The sequence below is a fragment of the Mytilus galloprovincialis genome, chromosome 14 (genome assembly GCF_965363235.1).
Source record: "Mytilus galloprovincialis chromosome 14, xbMytGall1.hap1.1, whole genome shotgun sequence".
NCBI lineage: Eukaryota > Metazoa > Mollusca > Bivalvia > Mytilida > Mytilidae > Mytilus > Mytilus galloprovincialis.
In genome coordinates, this window is record NC_134851.1 from 5,907,190 (window position 1) to 5,929,066 (window position 21,877).

The 21,877-nt window shown below is 30.9% G+C and overlaps 1 protein-coding gene across 1 annotated transcript in view; it reads left to right on the forward strand.

Annotated features, from left to right (window-relative positions):
* Positions 1-21,877, forward strand: part of LOC143058008 (cardioacceleratory peptide receptor-like) — a 58,184-nt gene that overhangs the window by 25,741 nt on the left and 10,566 nt on the right. The window contains exon 2 of the mRNA XM_076231471.1: positions 21,715-21,850. Coding sequence (XP_076087586.1) covers positions 21,715-21,850 — 136 coding nt within the window. The remainder of the gene's footprint in view (positions 1-21,714; positions 21,851-21,877) is intronic.

A 21,877-nucleotide genomic window follows, 5' to 3' on the forward strand; every position in this document is an offset into this window, starting at 1 on the left:
ATGCAATTGGAGGAATAGATTTTATTATGTATCACATTGGCTGGTGTGGATTCGAGCGTCACTGCGGAGTCTTTGGTAGACGAAACGCGCGTTAAAGCGAAGTATCGAAGATGACTTTAAATATTTTCTTAGCTCATGAATTGTTATTAACATGATTAATTGCCTAATTTTAGAGCAAGTAGGGTACATTACCACTACATAAAGACATTGAGACTTTGGTAATTAATGTTATTAAAGTGTTTTTAATATAAAACATGTGTGTTATAAAATTATTAAGCCGTATGCTTTGCGTAAAATTCAATTTGCCAGCGATAATATTTCTTAAAGAAGATTGACATTTTGGGTTAAATCACTGAAAAAATTTTATTTACAAATTACTTCTAAATCGTAAATAAGGCAACAGTAGTATACCGCTGTTTAAAACTCGTAAATCTATGGACAAAAAACAAAATCGGGGTAACAAACTTAAACTAATAGAAACGCATAAAATATAAGAGGAGAACAACGACACAACATTAAAATGTAACACACACAGCAACGGACTAAGCATTAGACAACATCCGATGAGAATAACCAATATAACGTAACCAAATACATGAATTTGGGATAGAAAAGTACCGTGACACGTCTTATAGTAATGTGAATTCACACTCAAATATAGAAGAAAACAAACGACACGACGGAAACACAACGTAAAAATGTTACACACAGAAACGAACTGTGATATAACAATGGCCATTTTCCTGACTTGGTACAGGACATTTTTAAAGAAAAAAATGGTGGGTTGAACCTGGTTTTGTGGCATGCCAAACCTCGCACTTTAATGGCATTGTTAAATATAACATTAAAATGACAACATAATAATACAGGACTACAATACAAATAAATAGGAGAACATATTATGCAAAGAAACACATGAATTAAAGATAACAAAAGGCACAAGGTTTAAAATTCAATACATGAAAAACGCGCCTCGTCCACACAAGACTTACCAGTGACGCCCAGATATAAAAGTTCGTAAAAATTTCCATAAATCCATAGGTTACGCAGGATTGTTCGGTAAGAATACAAAAAAAAAATCATATTTATCATTCATTTGTTTTCCAAAATCGGGAAAAAACTAATTTTGCTATGTTTTACTTAACAGCATGTTTCAAAGACATTGACTATAGTGTCAAAATACAATGAAATCCCCAGCAAGAGCTTGTTTCGCTCGACAAAGCATTTTATTCATCTAGAGAAATTAATAATTAAAATAATTATATGTTTTAAAGATCAAATCAGTCAAGTCTGTTATGATGAAATGTGATTTGAATTTAATTATGGTACACTTTTATTCATTAGCGTAATGGAGTATTTAAAAACAGAAATTTTTTAAAACGAAGAATCTTCGAAAAGAATTTAGCGAAAATAAAGTAATAGTTTTCAAAAGATCATCAGAAAAGATCAAAAGATGAATAACCCGAAAAATGGGTCACACGCCAGGAAATCAGAAGTTCAATATGGAAGTTCTACTAGCTCCCTCTGTTGCTATATAAATTTGGAGATTAATCACACATTACACCTTTATACTGATATAAGCAACCAACTTCGGTGAAATATTTCTGAAATTGTTTTTCGACATGATAGCAGTCCATAAGAAGTAAGGTTTTTTGATAAACCAACACACTTCAGTTTTCTTATGAATCCATAGTATGTTTATTATATTGTAAAAGCTACATACTCGACTTGTTCGGCGCAGAGTTTGCCTGACATCGATTTTTGTTTGTTGATGGCAGAAGGATTATAAATGTGAAAATGAGAAGAAATATGAATATATATTTTTAAAAAATCTTTGAGAAAAATATACTGATAACTTAAAATTTGTAAAAAATGCCGTTTAAAGAAAACTGATTCTGAAAAATTTAGACAATCATTTGCTACACAATTCGTTGCATCTTTTGAAAAAGTCCATTGATTTCTATATGGCTATAATTTGATGATAGGATTATGTGTTTCGGCTGTGTGATGAACACAATTTGTATATTAATTAGCGTGCATTTTTATGAATAAGAAATTAGTTAGGTTCGACATCTACGCCGTTATACAACTTATGATATGATGTAAGGTTTCTTGTTGGCTTCCTTATTTGAGTAATGATATGAACGATACTCATTCTATAATGTAATTTAAATCTGTTTTATCCAATCAGGGCAAATTTTGCAAAATTTGGTTCATATCATTTTACAATGAATCTGTGGAAGGTCTATTGCAAACCACCTTCCGTATCTTACAGATTATTACAAACTGATTTGAATGATTTCTTGATGAAAAACACTGTATGAGCATGCACAGTAAATGTTTCATAACCCGATTTCGTAATATTTCAATTGAAATTATATAACAGCAGGGAAAGCAAACGAATTTGGTTGTGTGTTTTCCATTCTTTTAAAAAAGAAAACATACTTGTACCATCGTTGATCGATATAGTCAAGCACTTGTACAATCGTTGATCGATATAGTCAAGCACTTGTACCATCGTTGATCGATATAGTCAAGCAGTCATATTTGACAGTTTTTATAGATTTGACCTTATTGAAACCACTTTGATTTTTTTGGCAATACCACATTTTACTTGTCTTTTACAAGATGCAATTGACAAGTATGATACACCTAAATTAAGGCATTATATAAGACGTATGATGATGAAATCTAACCTAAAAACAACCATTTTAAACATTCAGTTGTAAAGGTATTTAAATTAAATATTCAATTGTACACATTGTAATTATATATGTTACAGGCATTCTCTTAATTTAGTCATTTCGTAAAATGCCTGCATGATTCAGTCACTAAAGAAAATGATAATTTTTTTTAGGCAATTTACAAAATGCCTGAATTTTTTTAATATAATGCTAAATCAAACATTTGAAAGCTTTGAACGCAGCAGCAGTTTTATTTATGATAATTTCTAGATTATTAATGAATAATTCCAAATTCACGCAATCAGAACTCGACAATAATTTAATATTTCTCAAAATGTTTGGATGACAGAATTGATCACAATATACAATGTACAATGTTTGTCCTGTTTTTTTTTTTTGCACATTAAGAAAAAGCTGGATCATCACACATTTTATTACCTTTACTGATAAAACCCTTAACATTCGACAACATTGGGGTTGGTAATAAGCACACACGTCACACATGAATACCTTATTTCATCTGTTCCCAAAATATGCAACGTAAATTGTCATGATTTGTTTCACATGTATCTGTTGGCCTATACCTTAGCTATTAACGGACTGAAGCAGATCTGCCCATGACGGATGATGAATCTATGACAGGAGAAGCTTATCCTGTTAAAAAATTGCAATTCGTAAGAACATATGTCAAACAAACCTTTCCAGCTGGATTTTAGAGAATAAACTAATTCCACCGAATCATTAGTTGTTTTCTTTGCAAGATAATGTGTTATTGTCCACTTTTGGTATATGAGTCTCAATGACATCCTTCGTATACAAATTGAATGAAACTGAACATTCGTTGAATTTTGTTTCAAAATTTTAAGGCATTTTACAAAATGTCTTTGTAATTTTAGTCATTTGTATAATGCCTATCACGGTTAAGCTTTTATAAATTGCCTGAAAAATAAGGCATCTTACAAAATGCCAAAGTATAGAAAATGCCTGTAACATATACAAGGACATTTTAGGCTTGCATTTGGTTATATTATAACTTTCCAAAATCATGAACCTTGTCAGAAGTTGTCAAATGGAATAACATATCGTTTTATTTCTATTCACTTGATTGGTTTTGTAGCAACTCTTTGATCATGTTGATAGTTTCTGTAAATTAAGTTTATGTTACCGCTTATGTCATCTAACTAAAAGCTTCAAATGGTAAACACGGAATACGGTAATTATGTTTATTTTAGTTGATATGGTATTCACGCTCTTTCAAGATGTTAGATTACCTTTCCATTAATAATTACCTTCCTCGAAATTTAAAGGAGAATCGAATGACAGACTTTCTTGTTTTTGCTAATCATGCTAATAGAACGATCACATGTAGATGAAAAAGCTTGTAACAGAATTAACATTTATATATAGTTGATTAAATCTGTTTTGATTGATACAATTCTTAATAAAAATACTGTTAATTGATACTGAATCTTAATGACGAAAATTCCTTCTAATGATTGGGATTACAATTTATTGGTTTTCTTATCCCAGGTATAGATAACCTTAGTGTATTTGGAGCATTTTGTTGTTATTTTGGGTCATCAATACTATTAACTTTGTACTAGTTTTGCTTTCTAACTATTTTGATCTGATTGTTACTGATATGCCCTGTTTAGACGAAACATGAGTATCTATTTATAAGACTGGTACCTTTGATAACTAATTATGCTGTGGATATTATTTTAATTTCATAATGGTACCAATGTCTGTCATACCTCCTGTGAAGGTCAAACCCTTAATTCAGGTTTATCAGTTTTTGTCACATGTTAGTACTCCTAGGGTTTTTTTTATCGATAAAGGGTAATATATTTTGCCCAATAACACCAAATTTGGGTTTCCATATAGGTCTTTAGTAGCTCATAAGAGGTCAGCAGCAAAAATGTATGCAGAATCTACATTTCTGTTTTTTGATCGAGACCTAAATATAACCAATGCAAATATAAGGTAAAGGTCAGTCTTTCTCACAATTTTTAAATTTTAAACATGGCGAGAAGGAGCTCCGTTACTTTTCAATTGTCTTTTGACTTAAAGCTTAAATCTTTAATTCTAGACTTTTTTCAATTTCACTTAAGTACATCCTTAAGTGAAAAATTAGAATATTATTGGCATGTGCGTGTGAAATCATGATGTGATCCGGAAGTAATTTGTCAAGTTAACATTGTGGGTGATAAAACGTCAAATGTCAATCTACTGAAGAGCAAAGTGTCATGGAAAATGCTGGAAATGATATCATTTTAACTTAAAACTTTCATTTTAAAGAATTGTTTTATTTTATTTTGAAATTAGATTACCTGACAGTACCACATATATCCACCTAATTGCTAGTAGAGTAGGGAGAAATAACGATTACCATTCGAAAACATATGACGAATAAATATGCGGAACGAGGGTGAATATATACCAATTTGATATTCAAACTCTTAAAGAGGAAATATATTGACAAAGCAATCGCTAAAAATAACCAAAGGTGTTTATTTAGAATTTCATTTAATTTTATAAGCATCTTTTGTTGGAACGAAAAAAAAAAAATTAGCAGGATACAGCTTATTTACATTATCTCAGATACAACGCAACAGGCTTCGTGACAGGTGTACAAATTATCGCCGGTGTATTCTAGTAAATACTATAATGACAGATCATTAATACTTTCTAAGATTGATAAAACGTTTTTATAAGAGATATTGTAATTGACACTGTTTCGCTATGACAGCCCTATTATCTTTGTTTATCGGTGTAGACGTATAGGAAAAACAGGAAGTCTCGGAGATATAGTTTTCCTAGTTTTTTTTTCTCTAGAAAATGCAATATGATGAAAGAAAATTTGACAATTCATATTACTGAAATGTAAATAAATAAAACAGACAAAGACATGTTGATTCCAGAAAGGAAAACTTGGAAATCTCTATTTCTAATAAAACTGACAGACAAAGAACGATGAATTCATACAGTATGATATAACAATTTTATGAAATCATGAAATACTGTAATGCATTATTCGTATGCAAGAATTCCTATACTCACAATACTAAAAACTGTATTAGTTTGATTGTCCAACAATTGCGACTATAAATGCAAGGAATAATGATTTTATTTATAACCCTAGTTCAACATGCTTGGTTCTAATTAAACGATAAAAGCTGATACACCAAAAAAATGTATTTGATTTATTTTGATTATTTCGCTGTTATAAATTTTAGGTCGTCATACATCATTTGCTTTCAATTGATTGGAGAATAGCATTTGAAAACAAATCTGTAAAGTGTGTGTTTTGTTGCTTTATGTTTTATAATTGCTTATTTGCAATCATAATTATCTGGTGTAATGTTAAAATGGTAAAGTTGTATGTTTGGACTTTTGATTTTGCCTTTTGATTTTTGATTTTCCTTTTTGAATTTTCCTCGGAGTTCAGTATTTTTGTGTTTTTACTTTTTGATACTTCATATCATGATAACAATAATAAAAAGACTAGTGAAAAATGAGCATGTTGGGTTAGTTAAGGAAATAACCCAGACTACAACTATAGCAATATATTGTCTTAGAGGCAAGAAATGTATATGCCTTTTTAATTTGTTAGCTACATATTGAACATTCATAAAAATGCAAAGACAAAAAACCAAGATTTATAACTAATATATAGATCAGAAAAGATCAAGATCAATTTAATTTTACGGAAGAAAGCAATGACTCTGTACTTCCTTGTTTGACATTGTAGACATTCTATCTTGATCACACGTTGTTGTCAATGGAAATGTATGTGACTGCCATACAAGTGGGAGGCTTATCTAGCTATATCACCATGATTTGATCTGGTTTTATAGCTAGTTTTATTTTCTATATATGTAAATGCTTCTACCAAGTCAGAAAAAGAAAGTTCTTTCCATTCGTTTGATGTGTTTGCACTTTTGATTTTGCCATACGTTAAGGGACTTTCCGTTTTGAATTTTTTATCGAGTTCGCTATTGTTGTTATTTAACAATGTTTCAAAATAGCATAAAAATGTCGAATGGCTTTAAACACCAACCAATCTATCAAGTTAGTGTATCTATAATGACTGCAGAGTAGACGTTTCACACAAAATAAATAATGATTTACCTTAATCCTAATTTTATCATAGTACATTATGTATTTCAGTGTATTTTTTCTGTTGATAGTGGTTTGGTCATGATTTATAATGATATCATCATACTAACAACCGATTTAAAACAAAAACAAAACCGATTAAGCAGTTAAGGCAACTTTGATACCAGGGTCAAGATAAATAGATTTCGCACAAAATTCAAAATAGGATATTGCTGTATAAATGTCTCATTAATGTTTCATGCGCTTTAGGATTTTAATTCCCGATCTGCTGTTTACATCGACGCGCACTTATTTGATTTATTTTCGTATTATGTAATAAACACGTCCCACGTCAATTTATCTTGGAAGACATTTTTGTATCATAAAGTTCTTAGAATAGAAGAAAACACACCACGGGGAAATGCATATATCATAAGTAAATAATTAAAGAATTTTGAGCTGATAAGGCGACCAGAAAAAAAGTAAAATGTTCAGATAATGCAGTTGTTGTATTATATGTTTTCTGACATTTTGATGTAATTTTTGGATTGTCAATTTGTTTAACATCAACCTAAACTCTACACATTGTGAGATTTTAAATAGTTGCGGAAACAAATCATGACAAAAAAATATACACTTGTTGCCAAATGTTCATACTCTTAAAAGTAAGTCTATTTCATATGTGTCCAGTTCCAATCTTTTACAAATCGCTCTGCAAGACCATCTCTGTTTAGAAATGAGTGTCCTTAAAATGCAATCATATAATTTTAATCATTGATGGCATATATAATGAGTTTAGAAGTTATAATACAAAAGTACGTTCGTTGCAATATTTTTTGTTACCTTAGTATATCTACGACCACGAAAAATGTCAAACTATTACCAAACAGCAAGTGGCTGCACAGTAGATGAAGAAATCATATTCACGCTTCGACGCTATTAATTCAAACGATTTTATAGAATTATTCCCCTCAATTGGAACAAAGAAAATCTTAAAGAATTTACCCAAGGTATTTTTGAGATATGAACGGACAGACGGGCGAATAGAGACAAGTGGTTACTAAATTTGTCATAGCTTTTAAACAACGCAGGAAAAAAGACAACAAGGTTTTTGGGTGTATTTTTTGGTACAATTTCTATAGATATCTTGTGTTCATTTTAGTATCGGCGTTTTTTTATGGTGTAGATATTTTTTTCCATAAACATGGGTGGGTCTATATTTTTTACACATTAAAGATTAAAGGTTTATCATGTCAATTAAAAAAAAAATGCATAAAGTCATGGGGATTTCTTGCGACATCCAATACAGCGATTCGAATCGGTTGTAAGCGTATGCGTATGTCGTCGAATTGAACAATTTACAATAAAAAAAATTCATTGGTTTTACTTTATATTTCTATCATTTATATTTTTAATTTGAGATGACCCTTTGTTTTTGTTAAATGTAATCGTAAGTCTAAAGTGTAAGACGTAGTTTCCTCAAATGTCCTTTGTGATCTTGTACTCCATTTTGAGACATAAGAGGATAGTTGTCTCATTTGTAGCCATACCACACTGTAAATTTATGTATTGTATCCTGACTGTGTTGCACCTATAAAGTCCTCTCTCTTTGTATATTTTTTTTCCTTTTTTTTCCTTTTTTTTCCCCAGTGTTTATTGATACGAGCGTAGATGTATACCAACCATGTCAAAAAGCATTTTCAAGTTTGGATTCTATTTTAGTTGCATTATGTCTTTGCCACCTTGACATAAATATGAAATCATCGGCATTGTTTATTTTAACAAGTTACACATCATCTTTACCTAACGACAATAGGACAATATATCTTTCGTTAGTGACGTGTAAACTGTTGTTGAATAAGGTAGATAACTCATCAAAGATAAAATGCGTGTTCGCCAGACGTCTCATACATCTGATGTAAGGATAAAAATAAGGTCAATAACGAAATTGAAGGGATCTTTAACATAATTCAGGTAGTCTGCTATGAACATGATGCATGCATCACATGCATTGCAATTCACACTCAGTCCAAATGTTGCAACATGCCAGCGGCACCAGCAAATGGAGTATATGTGTCTCATTTGATACGTTACCCTAGACCTAGCTCAAATACGTTGATTTTGTTGATTTAGGAATACTGCTTTCTCAAAAGTTGCTAAGACAGGGCTATGAACCAATCAGATTAAGGTCATCACTCAAGAAATTTTACGGTCGCCATCATGAGCTGATTGTCCATTTTGACAAAAGTGTGTCAGAAATCATATCTGATATTCTTCCTCAGTCATAATAACCTTCCACCATTACCGAACGGAACAAATAAATAACATGACGAGTGCAGTATACGGTGCAGGAAATGCCTACCCTTCCGGAGCACCTGATTTCACTCCCGGTTTTTAATGGAGTTCGTGTGTTTTCTTATTTATTATTTATAACTGTTGATGTAAATGTCCCTTGGTTTTGTGAGTCTTTGTTTACTGTTTGTTTTTTACAATCGAGAATAGAATGCAACAATAAAATAAACAGATAAGACGACTATATATTTTCCAGTATGAAAATATCTACGACCATGAACATATTTGATGCATCTTACACATTAAGAATACATTTATAACCATCATAAGTTGTCATATTTATTCATATGTATTCGTTAGATAAGGGTTGTTAGTATAATCGCATCATATTTTTTTTAATGTTGATTCTAGATTTGATGAAATCTCTTATATCACTCCCGTCTAAGGATTAGACACGTTTCCATAAGAGATAGCTGTCTGAAGGGTCATCGACAGACTTGTTATGAACTAATCTATTACTTTAATTAATAGGAAGTAAATTAATATTAGCTTTTTCAGAATAAGTGGGAGAGGTTTTCAATGCCAGTGTTTAGACTTGATTTTCCCTTACTGTTTTGTTTTCAGATTGATTTTTTTGTTTTCATTTATTTTTAATTCGCGTATTAAATAGAAATGCTTGTGTTGATTCGATGAGTAAGCCCTATATCTAATAAAAATAATTAAAGATCAAGGGGTTGTTATACCGTGAAAAACATAGCATACAGGATGCGTGTATCGGTACATTACCGTCAGTTCAAATACGATACTACATATTGAAATACTATGACATATAAAAAGAAATGATTATATGCTAAATATAAAAGAGTTTTTAAGAATCTTGTTTGGGCCATTTTAACTTTCGTTAGATGTTACACTTAAGTAACATTTTGTTGAAGTGAGAACACCCAAATGTACACCTTCTCTGTTGGTGTTGATTTGTTGTTGCCATTTTTTATAATGCGCAATTCATATGTATATGTCATTTGAATATTGTAAACCATTACATAGTTTGATGAATTCCTTATAATAAATTGCTTAATATAAATATCAACTACGAGTTCATTTTCAGAAATGATTTGATATGGAAAAAAATCATGATTTACCCACCTTAAAAGACGTAATTGTGTGCGTATAATCTGCCACCAAGTAATAAATATCGGATATGCTCCAATAAAAATTAATGAAAAACTCACCAAAGATACTAGAAAATAGAAAATCGGGTAATTTGACCATAATACTTTCATTACTCATTTGGTTTTAAAACGTGACGATTATCGTTATCTTACTGCTAAAATTATTGCACTGCTATAATAATTTCATATTAGTGCTACATCTCGCAATTGATACAATATTCCCGTGCTTGCATTTCCTATCATGATTTTCTTGATAGAGGTTGCTGCTCACAAGGAAGCTATTAAACCAAGAGTTCTAAATGCTGAAGTTGAAATCATCCCTTCGTAAATTTTACGGACGCCATCACGAGTTGGTTGACCGTTATGGAATAACCGTTTCACAAATGATATCGGATATGTTCCTTATGTCGTAACTACAATCTCCTTCCCGTTGATGAATTTGACCTACCGAATTAGACTATTTACCAGATTTGTTATCACATAAGCAACACGACGGGTGCCACATGTGGAGCACGATCTGCTTACCCTTCCGGAGCACCTGAGATCACCCCTAGTTTTTTGGTGGGGTTCGTGTTGTTTATTCTTTAGTTTTCTATGTTGTGTCATGTGTGCTGTTGTTTGTTTGTCTTTTTCATTTTTAGCTATGGCGTTGTCAGTTTGTTTTCGAAATATGAGTTTGACTGTCCCTTTGGTATCTTTCGTCCCTCTATTTTAATTAAAATAGACATATACTTAATAGCTGTATATGTATTATTTTTTAAGTTATAAAACAAATAACATGTTACAAACAGTTTGGGTCCTATTTTGTAAGCTACAGGCAGTAACTTTCTATTTAAAATGATAACACATGCTCACGTTTATAATATAACAATGATGATTTTACTGTTATTTAAGAGAAAGGCAAAGGAATCAAAGGGACATCCAAATTCATCCATTCAATAAAAAAAAAACTGGCTATGCCATTCCAAACAACAAAAAAACAACAACAAAAACAGAGCACACAGAACATAGCATACGAAAAAAAAACAACAACAAAAACAGCACACAGAACATAGCACATAAAAACCAAGACTGAGCAAAATGATGAAATTGCATGAACCAAGTCAGGTGTACGTGATAGGTTACCCGTTGGATAAATTCTTTATCTAGACGAAGTGAGTTTATTTTTCACATGGACCGTTTATCAATTTTAATATGAATATTATAAATAAAATGACGGGTTTTATTTGGTTGTTATGCATTCGTTAGATATGTTTGAGCTTTTGTTTTAGTCATTCGATTAGGGACTTTTTGTTTTAAATTTTCCTCAGAGTTCAGTATTTTTGTGATTTTACTTTGTACACAAGGAACGACAGTTTTGGCGTAATTTTGCGTTTGACTTTAATGATTAAAGTTAATGATTTCTATTGTGTCACATGTCAGGAAAGTTATATATAACACATAGCATTCCAGTCAATAACAGATGTCTTTGAATAAATTGGCAGAAACAGTTAATAAAACTTCTGACATGTGAAGAACCATCTATCTAATTATAAACGGATAAGAATTCGGGTAAACTTTCTGTAATTTAAAATGAAACTCAGTTGTACTCTATTTGGAATTTTAATCAACATAATCAGATTGGAACAAATGTTCCGTATTGGAAAATAGAAAATATTCCAATACACAAATTAATGATAAAGTTGAAATTATATAATATAAGACTGTTATAAAAAAGTGTATTTGAAATCTTCAGTTGTTAATCCTTGATTTTCTTTACCAAAACAAGGCTGATTAGGGATTTAAATTAGCCCGTTTTGATTTTATGGGTTTTCCGAAATTATATGTAGAACAAAAAAAGAAGTGAAAACTAATGAACTAGAATACACGTTTTGTCATTGACTTGTTAAGATAAAGATAGGACATTGGGAAACTTAGTCGTATTCAATTACGCCGGTCTACTGATTGGTAGGTATTAATGTGATCAGTGTGTATTTCAAAAAGACGCAATCAACTGTAATACTAAATAGTAAATACTAAATATTTTTACTCTGACTATAATTCCTCATCTCATTAGGAAATAATTGTGCTGGTTTTTTTTTTTTTTTTTTAACTTTTGACATCGTAAATGTAGATTTTGCTGTCACAAATTGAGTTTACCAATCGACACTTAGAGGAGCTAGATAAAAGGATAGTCATCAAATCAATAAAAAACAAGCACTTGCATTTTTAACTTTATGTAAAGCAATTTATAAACAGAAAAGAAGGGAGTAGCGTGCAAACTATTTATTGGTACCCAATATATTAAACCTGCGAGTGATAAATATCTGACATATTTTTCTGTAAGTTTACATCCTGTTTCGATAAAGAAACTGCAAAACTGTCAAATCACTTTTCATATTCCATGATGAAAATATGAAACTACTTATTCTTCTATATATTGGAAGTTTTTTCAGGAACGGAAAATTAACAGTAGGAAAACTCAACTATCACTATTGTCACAAATATAGACATCAATTGATTAGCAGCAGCGTTTAAAATGTTGATAAATTATGTTAAATAAAAACCAATCATTGCCAGTTATATATTTTCAATGATATTTAGATAAATGTTTAACATATGTAGTTTCTTTCCCTTTTTATTAGGTTGTCGTGTAATACTTAGTCAGGAATGTCACGATACATTGTAACTGTATTCCCCTTGTCACTTTCGATAAATTTATTCATGAAAATCAACTTTTAAATGACCCTAGTGTAAAGAAACACATACACACCTTTCAATGAAAACCATAAATCTAAGCATTATTTCCCTAAAGGAATAATAGAAATCAAAATAAATTACTTAAAGTCTACATTTTCAAAGTATATATCAAACAATATTCATCAGGTTAACTTTTTTATATAAATAATAATGACGTTAAATAACCGATGAAGTCATTATTAGATGTCTAGATTTGTAGATAATGAATAATATAACCTCATAAAATTCATGTCTGTCTGTTGGCCGCCACTACAGATCCCTTAAGGCTTGTTAGAATTCTGTATGAATGTTTGACTGATATCTACTTATTAAGCGTTTTAAAGCAGACTATACGATATGGCTTTTTCTAACTGTTGAATTCCGTATGGTTGACTATAATTTCGTAAATTAAATTATTTGAACATTAGTTGTGTCTTCGGCAATCATACCACATGTCCTTATTTTGTATACGTATGGCCTTTATCATTGCTTATTGTACCTTACAATCTCAAGTATTGCAGTCGTTTTTCATAATCTTTTGCTTGATTTGGAACAAAGAAACATGTAAGAGGGTCTTTTGGTGTATTGATTAAAATTTTGTTGGTACGCTGATTGAAGAATGCATTCATCCAACCCCAACGTTTGATTGACAATTCATTTCCGACTCAGTTACGTTTAAACTGAAACACGACTGATGCAAGCGTGTATTGCTTGTCGATATAAATTTCATACGCACAACATGTTAATTATCTCAAAACTTTTATCATTTATAAATTCGAATACAATATATGACAGCATGCACAATCAAAAATTAGTTTTACATTCAAATATGAAAGAATAAATCAGGAAACGGATGTATCTAGTTTCCGGGGAAAGTCACTTATACTGATTCCCTGGTGAAGCGCAATCTTATATCAGCATGTCATTTGTATACATACATTTTGCATTTATACTGAACCATAATGTTTAAGTTTATACGTAATTATATCGTGCACTTTATGACTGTTACCTTTTATCTGAGTCAAACTATGCCCCTTCTGATATACTAACGTAATTGATAATTTGTACATTAAATCATGAGGTTTTTCATCATTGAATGTCATACAGTGACCATTACTTTTTCTGATCTTTTTCTTTTTTGTCTTTATTTATTGGCAGCTGTCTGTCAAACAATAAGACAGCATATTTGCATTTACCTGTAGTATCAAAGTGAAAATTCATTGTTTTCCTAGTCTATAAAAAGATATATCAGCACCAATGCATCTGCATTTTACATCTTCAAAGCTTATTTATGTGGTCTTTTCAAAAACTTGTAATGTTGTGTACAGAGGCTATGATCCTTAAGTGTGGATCAAGCCTGATTTATTTAAATGCAAGCATAAAAATCCTTTAATGTACGTTTTCTTCAAAAGTAATTAAAATGAAAAATTCAAAACTGAATATAAGATTACTCTATAACATAATAATCTATACAAACGAGAAACACATCTATCAAACCTCTGTGAACAAATATGTCTTTAATTTCATAACTATATGCCTAGTGTTATGGCGTATGTACTTCGATGTTACGTTCATCCTTTAGGAAAAATGATTATATTTACTTTAAGTAGATATAGGAAGATGTGGCGTGAGTGCCAATGAGACAACTCTCCATCCAAAAAAAAAAAAAATATGAAAGTAAATCATTATAGGTCAATGTACGGCCTTCAACACCGAGCCTTTGCTCACACCGAACAAAAAGCTATAAAGGTCCCCAAGATTACTAGTGACAGATCATTCAAATGGGAAAACCAACGGTCTAATCTCTATAAAAAAACGAGAAACGAGAAACACGTATAAATTACATAAACAAACGACAACTACTGTACATCATATTCCTGACTTAGGACAGGTGCAAACATTTGCAGCGGGATTAAACGTTTTAATGGTACCAAACCTTCTCTTTTGTTTCTGAAACAATAGTATTGTTTACCATATTTTTGATAAAACAACAGATACAGATCATTCAAAAGTATATACAACCCAAGACTCGTTCACCTTGCAATAGTATTGAAACATTTGACTGTTCTTCTCTTTACTCAAATATTCCCCATTCCAAACTTAAAGACAAATTGAAAGTGTTGGTATTTCTTTGTTCCATAAAAACAAATGACTAATATAGATACAAGTATATTTTCTCAATAAGGGATAAATCATACTTTGTTTAGAATCACGCTTAAACTTAAATTATCAAGATGCTTAATTTCCTGATTTTCAACATATTTGTTTTGTGTAGCGGACATGTATTTCAACAAACTACCGACATTCCTATGGGAACCAAGTGTGCCCCTCCTCTTGACAACCTTTCCCTATATTATTGAATGAATAAATGAATACAGGAACTTCTTACAAAGAAAGATAAGAAGTGAGCGATATCCTTTTAATCTAGTTTACGCTATATGGATAATAATGATGATGGACAGAAACAAAAACTTTACTCTTACCAAGTTTTTCTTCATCTCAAACAAAGATACGTTTTGCACAATATTTTGAAAAGTGCCAATTTAACAAAGACTAAATAGCGAAAATCAATGATGGTATTTCACCTATATTACCTTTAAATATACGACTTAGTAACTGATAATGTATTTCAAGGTTTTCTTGAGAATAAATTTTTAAAATCTAAATGTAACTTAATAACAACCATATGTAGTCCATTAAGTAACCAGTGATTGTGATGTAATAAATGTTTTTGTAAAGTCAAAAAGTCGCTCTGATTAACATCCTGTACCTGGTAACACAATAACAAGTTCAAAGAAACCAATTATCTTTTGATGTTTTATCTATTCTCACTTTTCAATTAAAGACAGTAAACAGGGCGATAACGAGGGATTTGATGTTCATTTGTGTTAATGGGTTTACATTAGGCTACATAACCTGCTATTTCTGTATGTCTTACTTTTTACTTAAATTCCTAATGACTGAATAAAATCCTAACACAGCAGATTTGCGCTACTAGAGGGATCATTTTCTTTAATTGAACTCTTGAGGGGTTTAAATAACTCACGGCTAATAATATCATATAGTAAACAGTATGTGCTTCTGTTGTAAAATTGTAAGCGTATAATCAAATTCGATTTAATTCGAATTAATGTTAGATTATAAGAATGCACATGCGGATAAAATATATTATGTCGTAGAATCAGCTGTCAGTGAACAATTGAATTATTTGTTGGTTTATACTCACCAATGCAATATTTAATGGGAAAAATTAATCCAAAGTACAAATATTGGAGGTTGTATCAGTTTTCAATACGCAGTGACCAGCAGCTGTTTATATCCATGTACGTTGATGCTTTGTGCATTTTTTTCATTGATCATACTTACGGTCAATGAAAAGACGTATTATGAACCTTCGACATGAAAAGGTTGCAAAATAAAGAGCAAAGAAAAAGATAAAGACAAAATAGATCATGAATAATAACATGAATAACACAAAAAGAACCTGAATGAAACCACCAACACACATACGTGTTAACAAAGTTTTATTTCCAACGAACTAAATTGGAACTAAACGACAACTCTTTGAGGAATCTATAGGTGGATTATTGCCAAACAAAAATTCTGTTCTACAATGAATCTATGTCGCAAAACGTTGCAGTTGTTATCTACTTTATTAATAGTTATTAATATTTTGAAACTATCCTCTTGCATATGAATTAAATAATTGGTCATTTTGTAAAGCAAACGACACACAACGACAATCAAGTAATCAATCATATTATAATTCAAGTCGGTACGAAGCATTGACTACAGTAGTATGTTTCTAAACAAATGACGCTATACTTTGTCACTCCAAAGAATTTAATGGAAACATTCTAAACAATCAAACCTTTTAGTCCAGTCGATTTGTGCAGATTTTTGGCATAATTGCTCAGAATTTGGTAAAAGCATGAAATTTGGCATAGTAGTAGTATATTTCATGGAAAACATTTTAAGGTATGAACCCAGTCTGAAAGTCGAAATTGGCGAGAAAGGCAGCCATTTTTTAAGTGGCGGACGTTTGATATATACAAATTCCTAAAATAATTCTTGAAATTTTTATCAGGGAAGATATTGATGTGAACTGATAAAAACAGTGATAGTGATTATATCAATTGTCTTGTTGAACACAATTTATGAAAAAGTTACCCATATGGAATGGCGGTCATCTTGAAAAATCTTGAAATTGTAAAGACAAAATAGGTATACTTCCAAAGTCATAATTCGATTTAAAAAACATACAATATATACAGATTTTTGGGAAATATGTGTATTATCGTTAAACACAGGACGAAAAGCCAGGCCCGCCGAGTTTTTCTCCTGTTTCGTAGCGATTACAAATGAATTTTATATTGTATGACAATGTACATAATTATATTGTTTTCATCCTGAAATTTACACACAACACTTGAAACTTAAGTTGTTAAAATATGAATAATTGTCTCAAAAGGCAAACCGCCATTACTGTTTACTCAACCTGGAAGTTTAATAACAGGAGAATTTATTGTTAAGTATATATAAAGCAAACATTTAGTAGTGTACCTGTTATTTGAACAATAGTTGGCCGATTGGAGTATAATTCATTTTGTTTATATTGTTTATCTGAAACAAATTTAAAAAAAAACCTTGATTGCAGACATAATGAGTATCATATTATACACGTAATACCATAAGGAAATCATCTGCCCAAATGTTCTCAATTGCCGGTACAAATATTACACAATAAATGAGTTATACATGTTTTGTCAAACCACACAATAGCTGTCTCTGTCTATCATATTCTATCAGATTGTCCCCCACATCTACAACTTAATACTGCCTTTACACATTAATTTGCATCGGTAACCATGTTCACTTGGACGTTCACATTTTATCAGTTACGCACTTGTTGCATAAGAGTTCCCATATAGTCAGGTTGTTTGATAAAACACGGTATATAAGTCACAAATGACAAGGGCCATCATCTGAGGACTTCAGATATAGATATTTTGGGGCCATATTGAATGATGGCCCTTTTGAAAACATGAATTTGCAATATATCATTATTCATTATTTTTATTATTTTCTGTTTGCATTTACACTTTCTTTGTGGCTTTAGTCCCGGTATCTATGATTAGTTTATTTACATTGGATATTCACCAAGTAGTCAGATAAGGCATGTACATGTTTACTTACATGTTTGCCTAAGTATTTTTTACAACAGAAATTGGGTATAAATGATACAATTTATGATTGAACTTTGTCGAAAAGGATCAGAATTGTAGATAAAAAAAAACATCAGAGCTCGATATTGAAATCACTAGACCTGAATAAATTATGCTTATAGCTTATGGACAAATAGACTATCTAGAAAGTGTGAAATGGTAAGAGCAGACAGAAGATGATTTGCAATGCCAGGCAGATACAAATAGATCAAACATAGATATTTGAGTTGGTAATCAGTCTTTAAATGAAAATACAAATATGTTGCGCACTGAATTGGTTGTCCAGTCGCTCAATTTGAAACAGTTGGATGAAGGATATGGAACTGTAAAAACACTCCAGAATCACAAGGCCAAATTGCACAAATCCTGTCGAAACACATTTCTAGATCTCATATTATTTCATCAGTAATAGCGAAAACATACTTTTGAAGTTGAAAATAAAATGTCGATTGAAAGAAAAAAGTAAACAACCAGTCATAGTAAAGTGTTACTGGATCAACAAGAAATATGACTTATATTATTTCTATGATTATGTATTTGACGATCTTCACGATGCATCGTCATTTATCATCGACAGAAACAGTGCATGACTTTGCACTTGAACTACACGACAATGTTCTCTCAGTTTTTTCAGACGCGTTGTATTAATCATTCCTACATTGACAATTCCAATTTGCCCAAGGAGCAAATTTTACAATTTACCGATATCAGCAAGCTCAAATATCGGAATAATATCTGTTCCAGAACGAGAGTTGTCAAGGTATTCTATCAATGTGGCATCCCCACTCCATTGTTAGCAAATTCCTGACTTTGTTTCGGTGCCTTTGAATTCTTGTCTCGTTGTTTTAACAAGCTTAGTCATGATATCTGGTCCTGGGACATGAATTCTCTAGCACTGTGTCTGAGTAAAAGAACAATAGGTTGGAGTTCAAGTGGACATACTCTTTTGTCTACAATATTAAATTGTTAATGCTTCATGATGATCGTCAGATACCTCATCACAAAAATAAACCAAAAGAAAAAACACTCACTGCAGTCATTGTTCTTGTTGATTCAACATAATTGGGTTTTTTTGGGGGGTTGCTTTTTCACAGGATCAGTACTTTTTGCCTTATGATTCTAAAGTGTTATTGGCCTTCATTCAACTGTTCAAAGTTGCATTCAACTGTTCAAAGTTGAATGATGAGAGAAACTATTAATTCAATATGCAGAATATTTGTATGGTTCTAACATAGGACTGATTATGAGGTCTAATGTTATGCCTATGTCTGCGCTGTTTGTATTTGCTTGACATTATAAATCATCACGTGCCTTTGCTTGCCGTCTCGCAATTCTTTCTGTGCCATTTAATCATTGAGTTTTCAGCTCCAGTGATTTCAATACCAACATTGTTTTCTTTTTCAACATAGAGTGGTCATATATTATATCATATATACTTTTTTTTCTAAGAAAAAAACTACTTAGGCAAATTTGCAAGTAAAAGAAATTATTTATTGTGTCTACATGTGTATGCCTTATTTGACCACTTAATGAATATCCTATTCGAATAGCAGCAGTCATATACCAATGATTTGCAAAAGTAGTTGTAAATGCGTACAAACATGAGTATAAACGCAAATTGCAAACTAGTAAGAATAGCGTATTATGTTGAAATTTGTGTTTTTAAAATGACTGCCATTCAAAATGGCCACCAATACTTCAATATATGAAGTCCTCAGATGTTTTTCTTTGTCATTAGTGATGCATTCACCAAAGATTATCAAAATCAGTAACGTCAATTTTTTTTTTCATATTTCATAATAATTATTATTAATTTTTATGAGGCCATTTTAAAATGGACGCCAAGAGCAGCCATTTTATTTTTCTGAATTTGATCCATAGCTATAATAATAATTAACTGAGATCAACCTATTTGTGTCAGGGGTTTGTGTTGCTTTGACTTTAATTTAAATGATAATTTGACTTTAATTTTGATAATACTTTGACTTTAATTTGTATGATGCTTTGACCTCAATTGAGATGAAAACCTAAGTAAAATTGTTTCTATTTTCATTGTTTTTATTTTGTGTTAAAGTAAAGAACTTAAATATTAAAAGTTTGAAATACGTCAACGTCTTTCACTACGGAACTACGACTTTTGAGATGTTTACTTTTTTTTAATCCTTTTAATCGTTGTCTATAAAATTCAAAATAACTTAAACATTTTAAGTAAGAATATTTGATTCGATGTGATTATACTTGTTAAAATATAGTTGCACTGCATGACAGCAATCATATGATAAGAGATCTATCCTGTTACATAGTCAATGAAAAGATCTTTCTCAGTTTTTCAGTGCTATTTTGCGACTTCAACATTTTACCTTGATTTATAAAAGATATAATTAATCCTTGATAAGATTGATGAAGGTTCATTATGTTGAAAAAAAGATTATCGTAAAATCACATACTAATTATACTCCCTGATACTTTAAATGAACAACACATTGAATAGACTAAGTTCAAATAATTAGTTCAAGAAAATTCGTTTTATGAAAGGTTTTTTTTTATCTTTTATCTGCTTTTTTTGAGAATATAGTTATCTCATTTCAAAGACAGATTTATTGTAAGGTTATTTTATGTATGTTATTACTTATGTATTGACTTTTTAATAATACTCTTTACTAAAAAGAAAACTATTCTAAACCTTCATAAAAGAAATAGAAATAGTAGTAGTAGTAGTAGTTGTAGTAGATCAATATACGTTTTACAAGATACATCGAACTTATCTTCACCATAAAGACATGACATGGCTGCGAATTTATTCACCACACACTGTTTTATAATAGTTTTGCTGCCGATGTAATAAAGACCTTTATAAACTTATGTTTAATCCAAGTTCTCTTTGAAAAATGTTGATACAGACTGAATATCAATAATTAAAAGATTAGATATCTACCTGGTACATTTGTAATGTATACAACAGCTACATAAATCAGACCCTTAATTAGCTCTGTAATGTACTCTCAGATGATGTTGGAATTCACTTTATTGATGACGACTGTTTTTTACATTAGGTCCTAGATTATGTTGGGTTTTGAATGGCTAAGCGTTTACCGAATTTTGTTCGACTTATGGTTTTTGATTGTCTATTTTAAGTTATGTATCATTCACTATAACTATAATCGTTGTATATAGTTACCAAAGATACCAGAATTATAATTTAGTACGCCAGATGTAATTTGGTTGTTAAAATTCAAGTTGCACTTTAGTATTAAAATATTTATTCATTCATTCATATTATGACATGCCACTTGGTATTTGTCTAGGTAGTGTGATAATGATCTGACATTTGTTATTTTTTCCATATATTTGTTAATGAAACCCCGTTTGCTATTTATGTAAATGTCCTTCAATTATTGAAAATAACCATAATGGAAATTATTTATAAATGTATTGCAATTTATTTTGATAGTTAATCGTTTGTTTGCAATAAGAAAATGACAATACACATAACAGTATAATTGATTCTTCCATTTTTTATTTCAGACAGAACAAGTATCATTTCTCATCGTACTGTTTACGCTCATTGTCACCGGAAATTGTACCGTGCTAACTATCCTCTTCATGTCTGGGAAAATGCGATCGCGGATGAATTTGTTTATGGCGAATTTAGCCTGTGCAGGTATGTATGTAACAATATGAAATGATG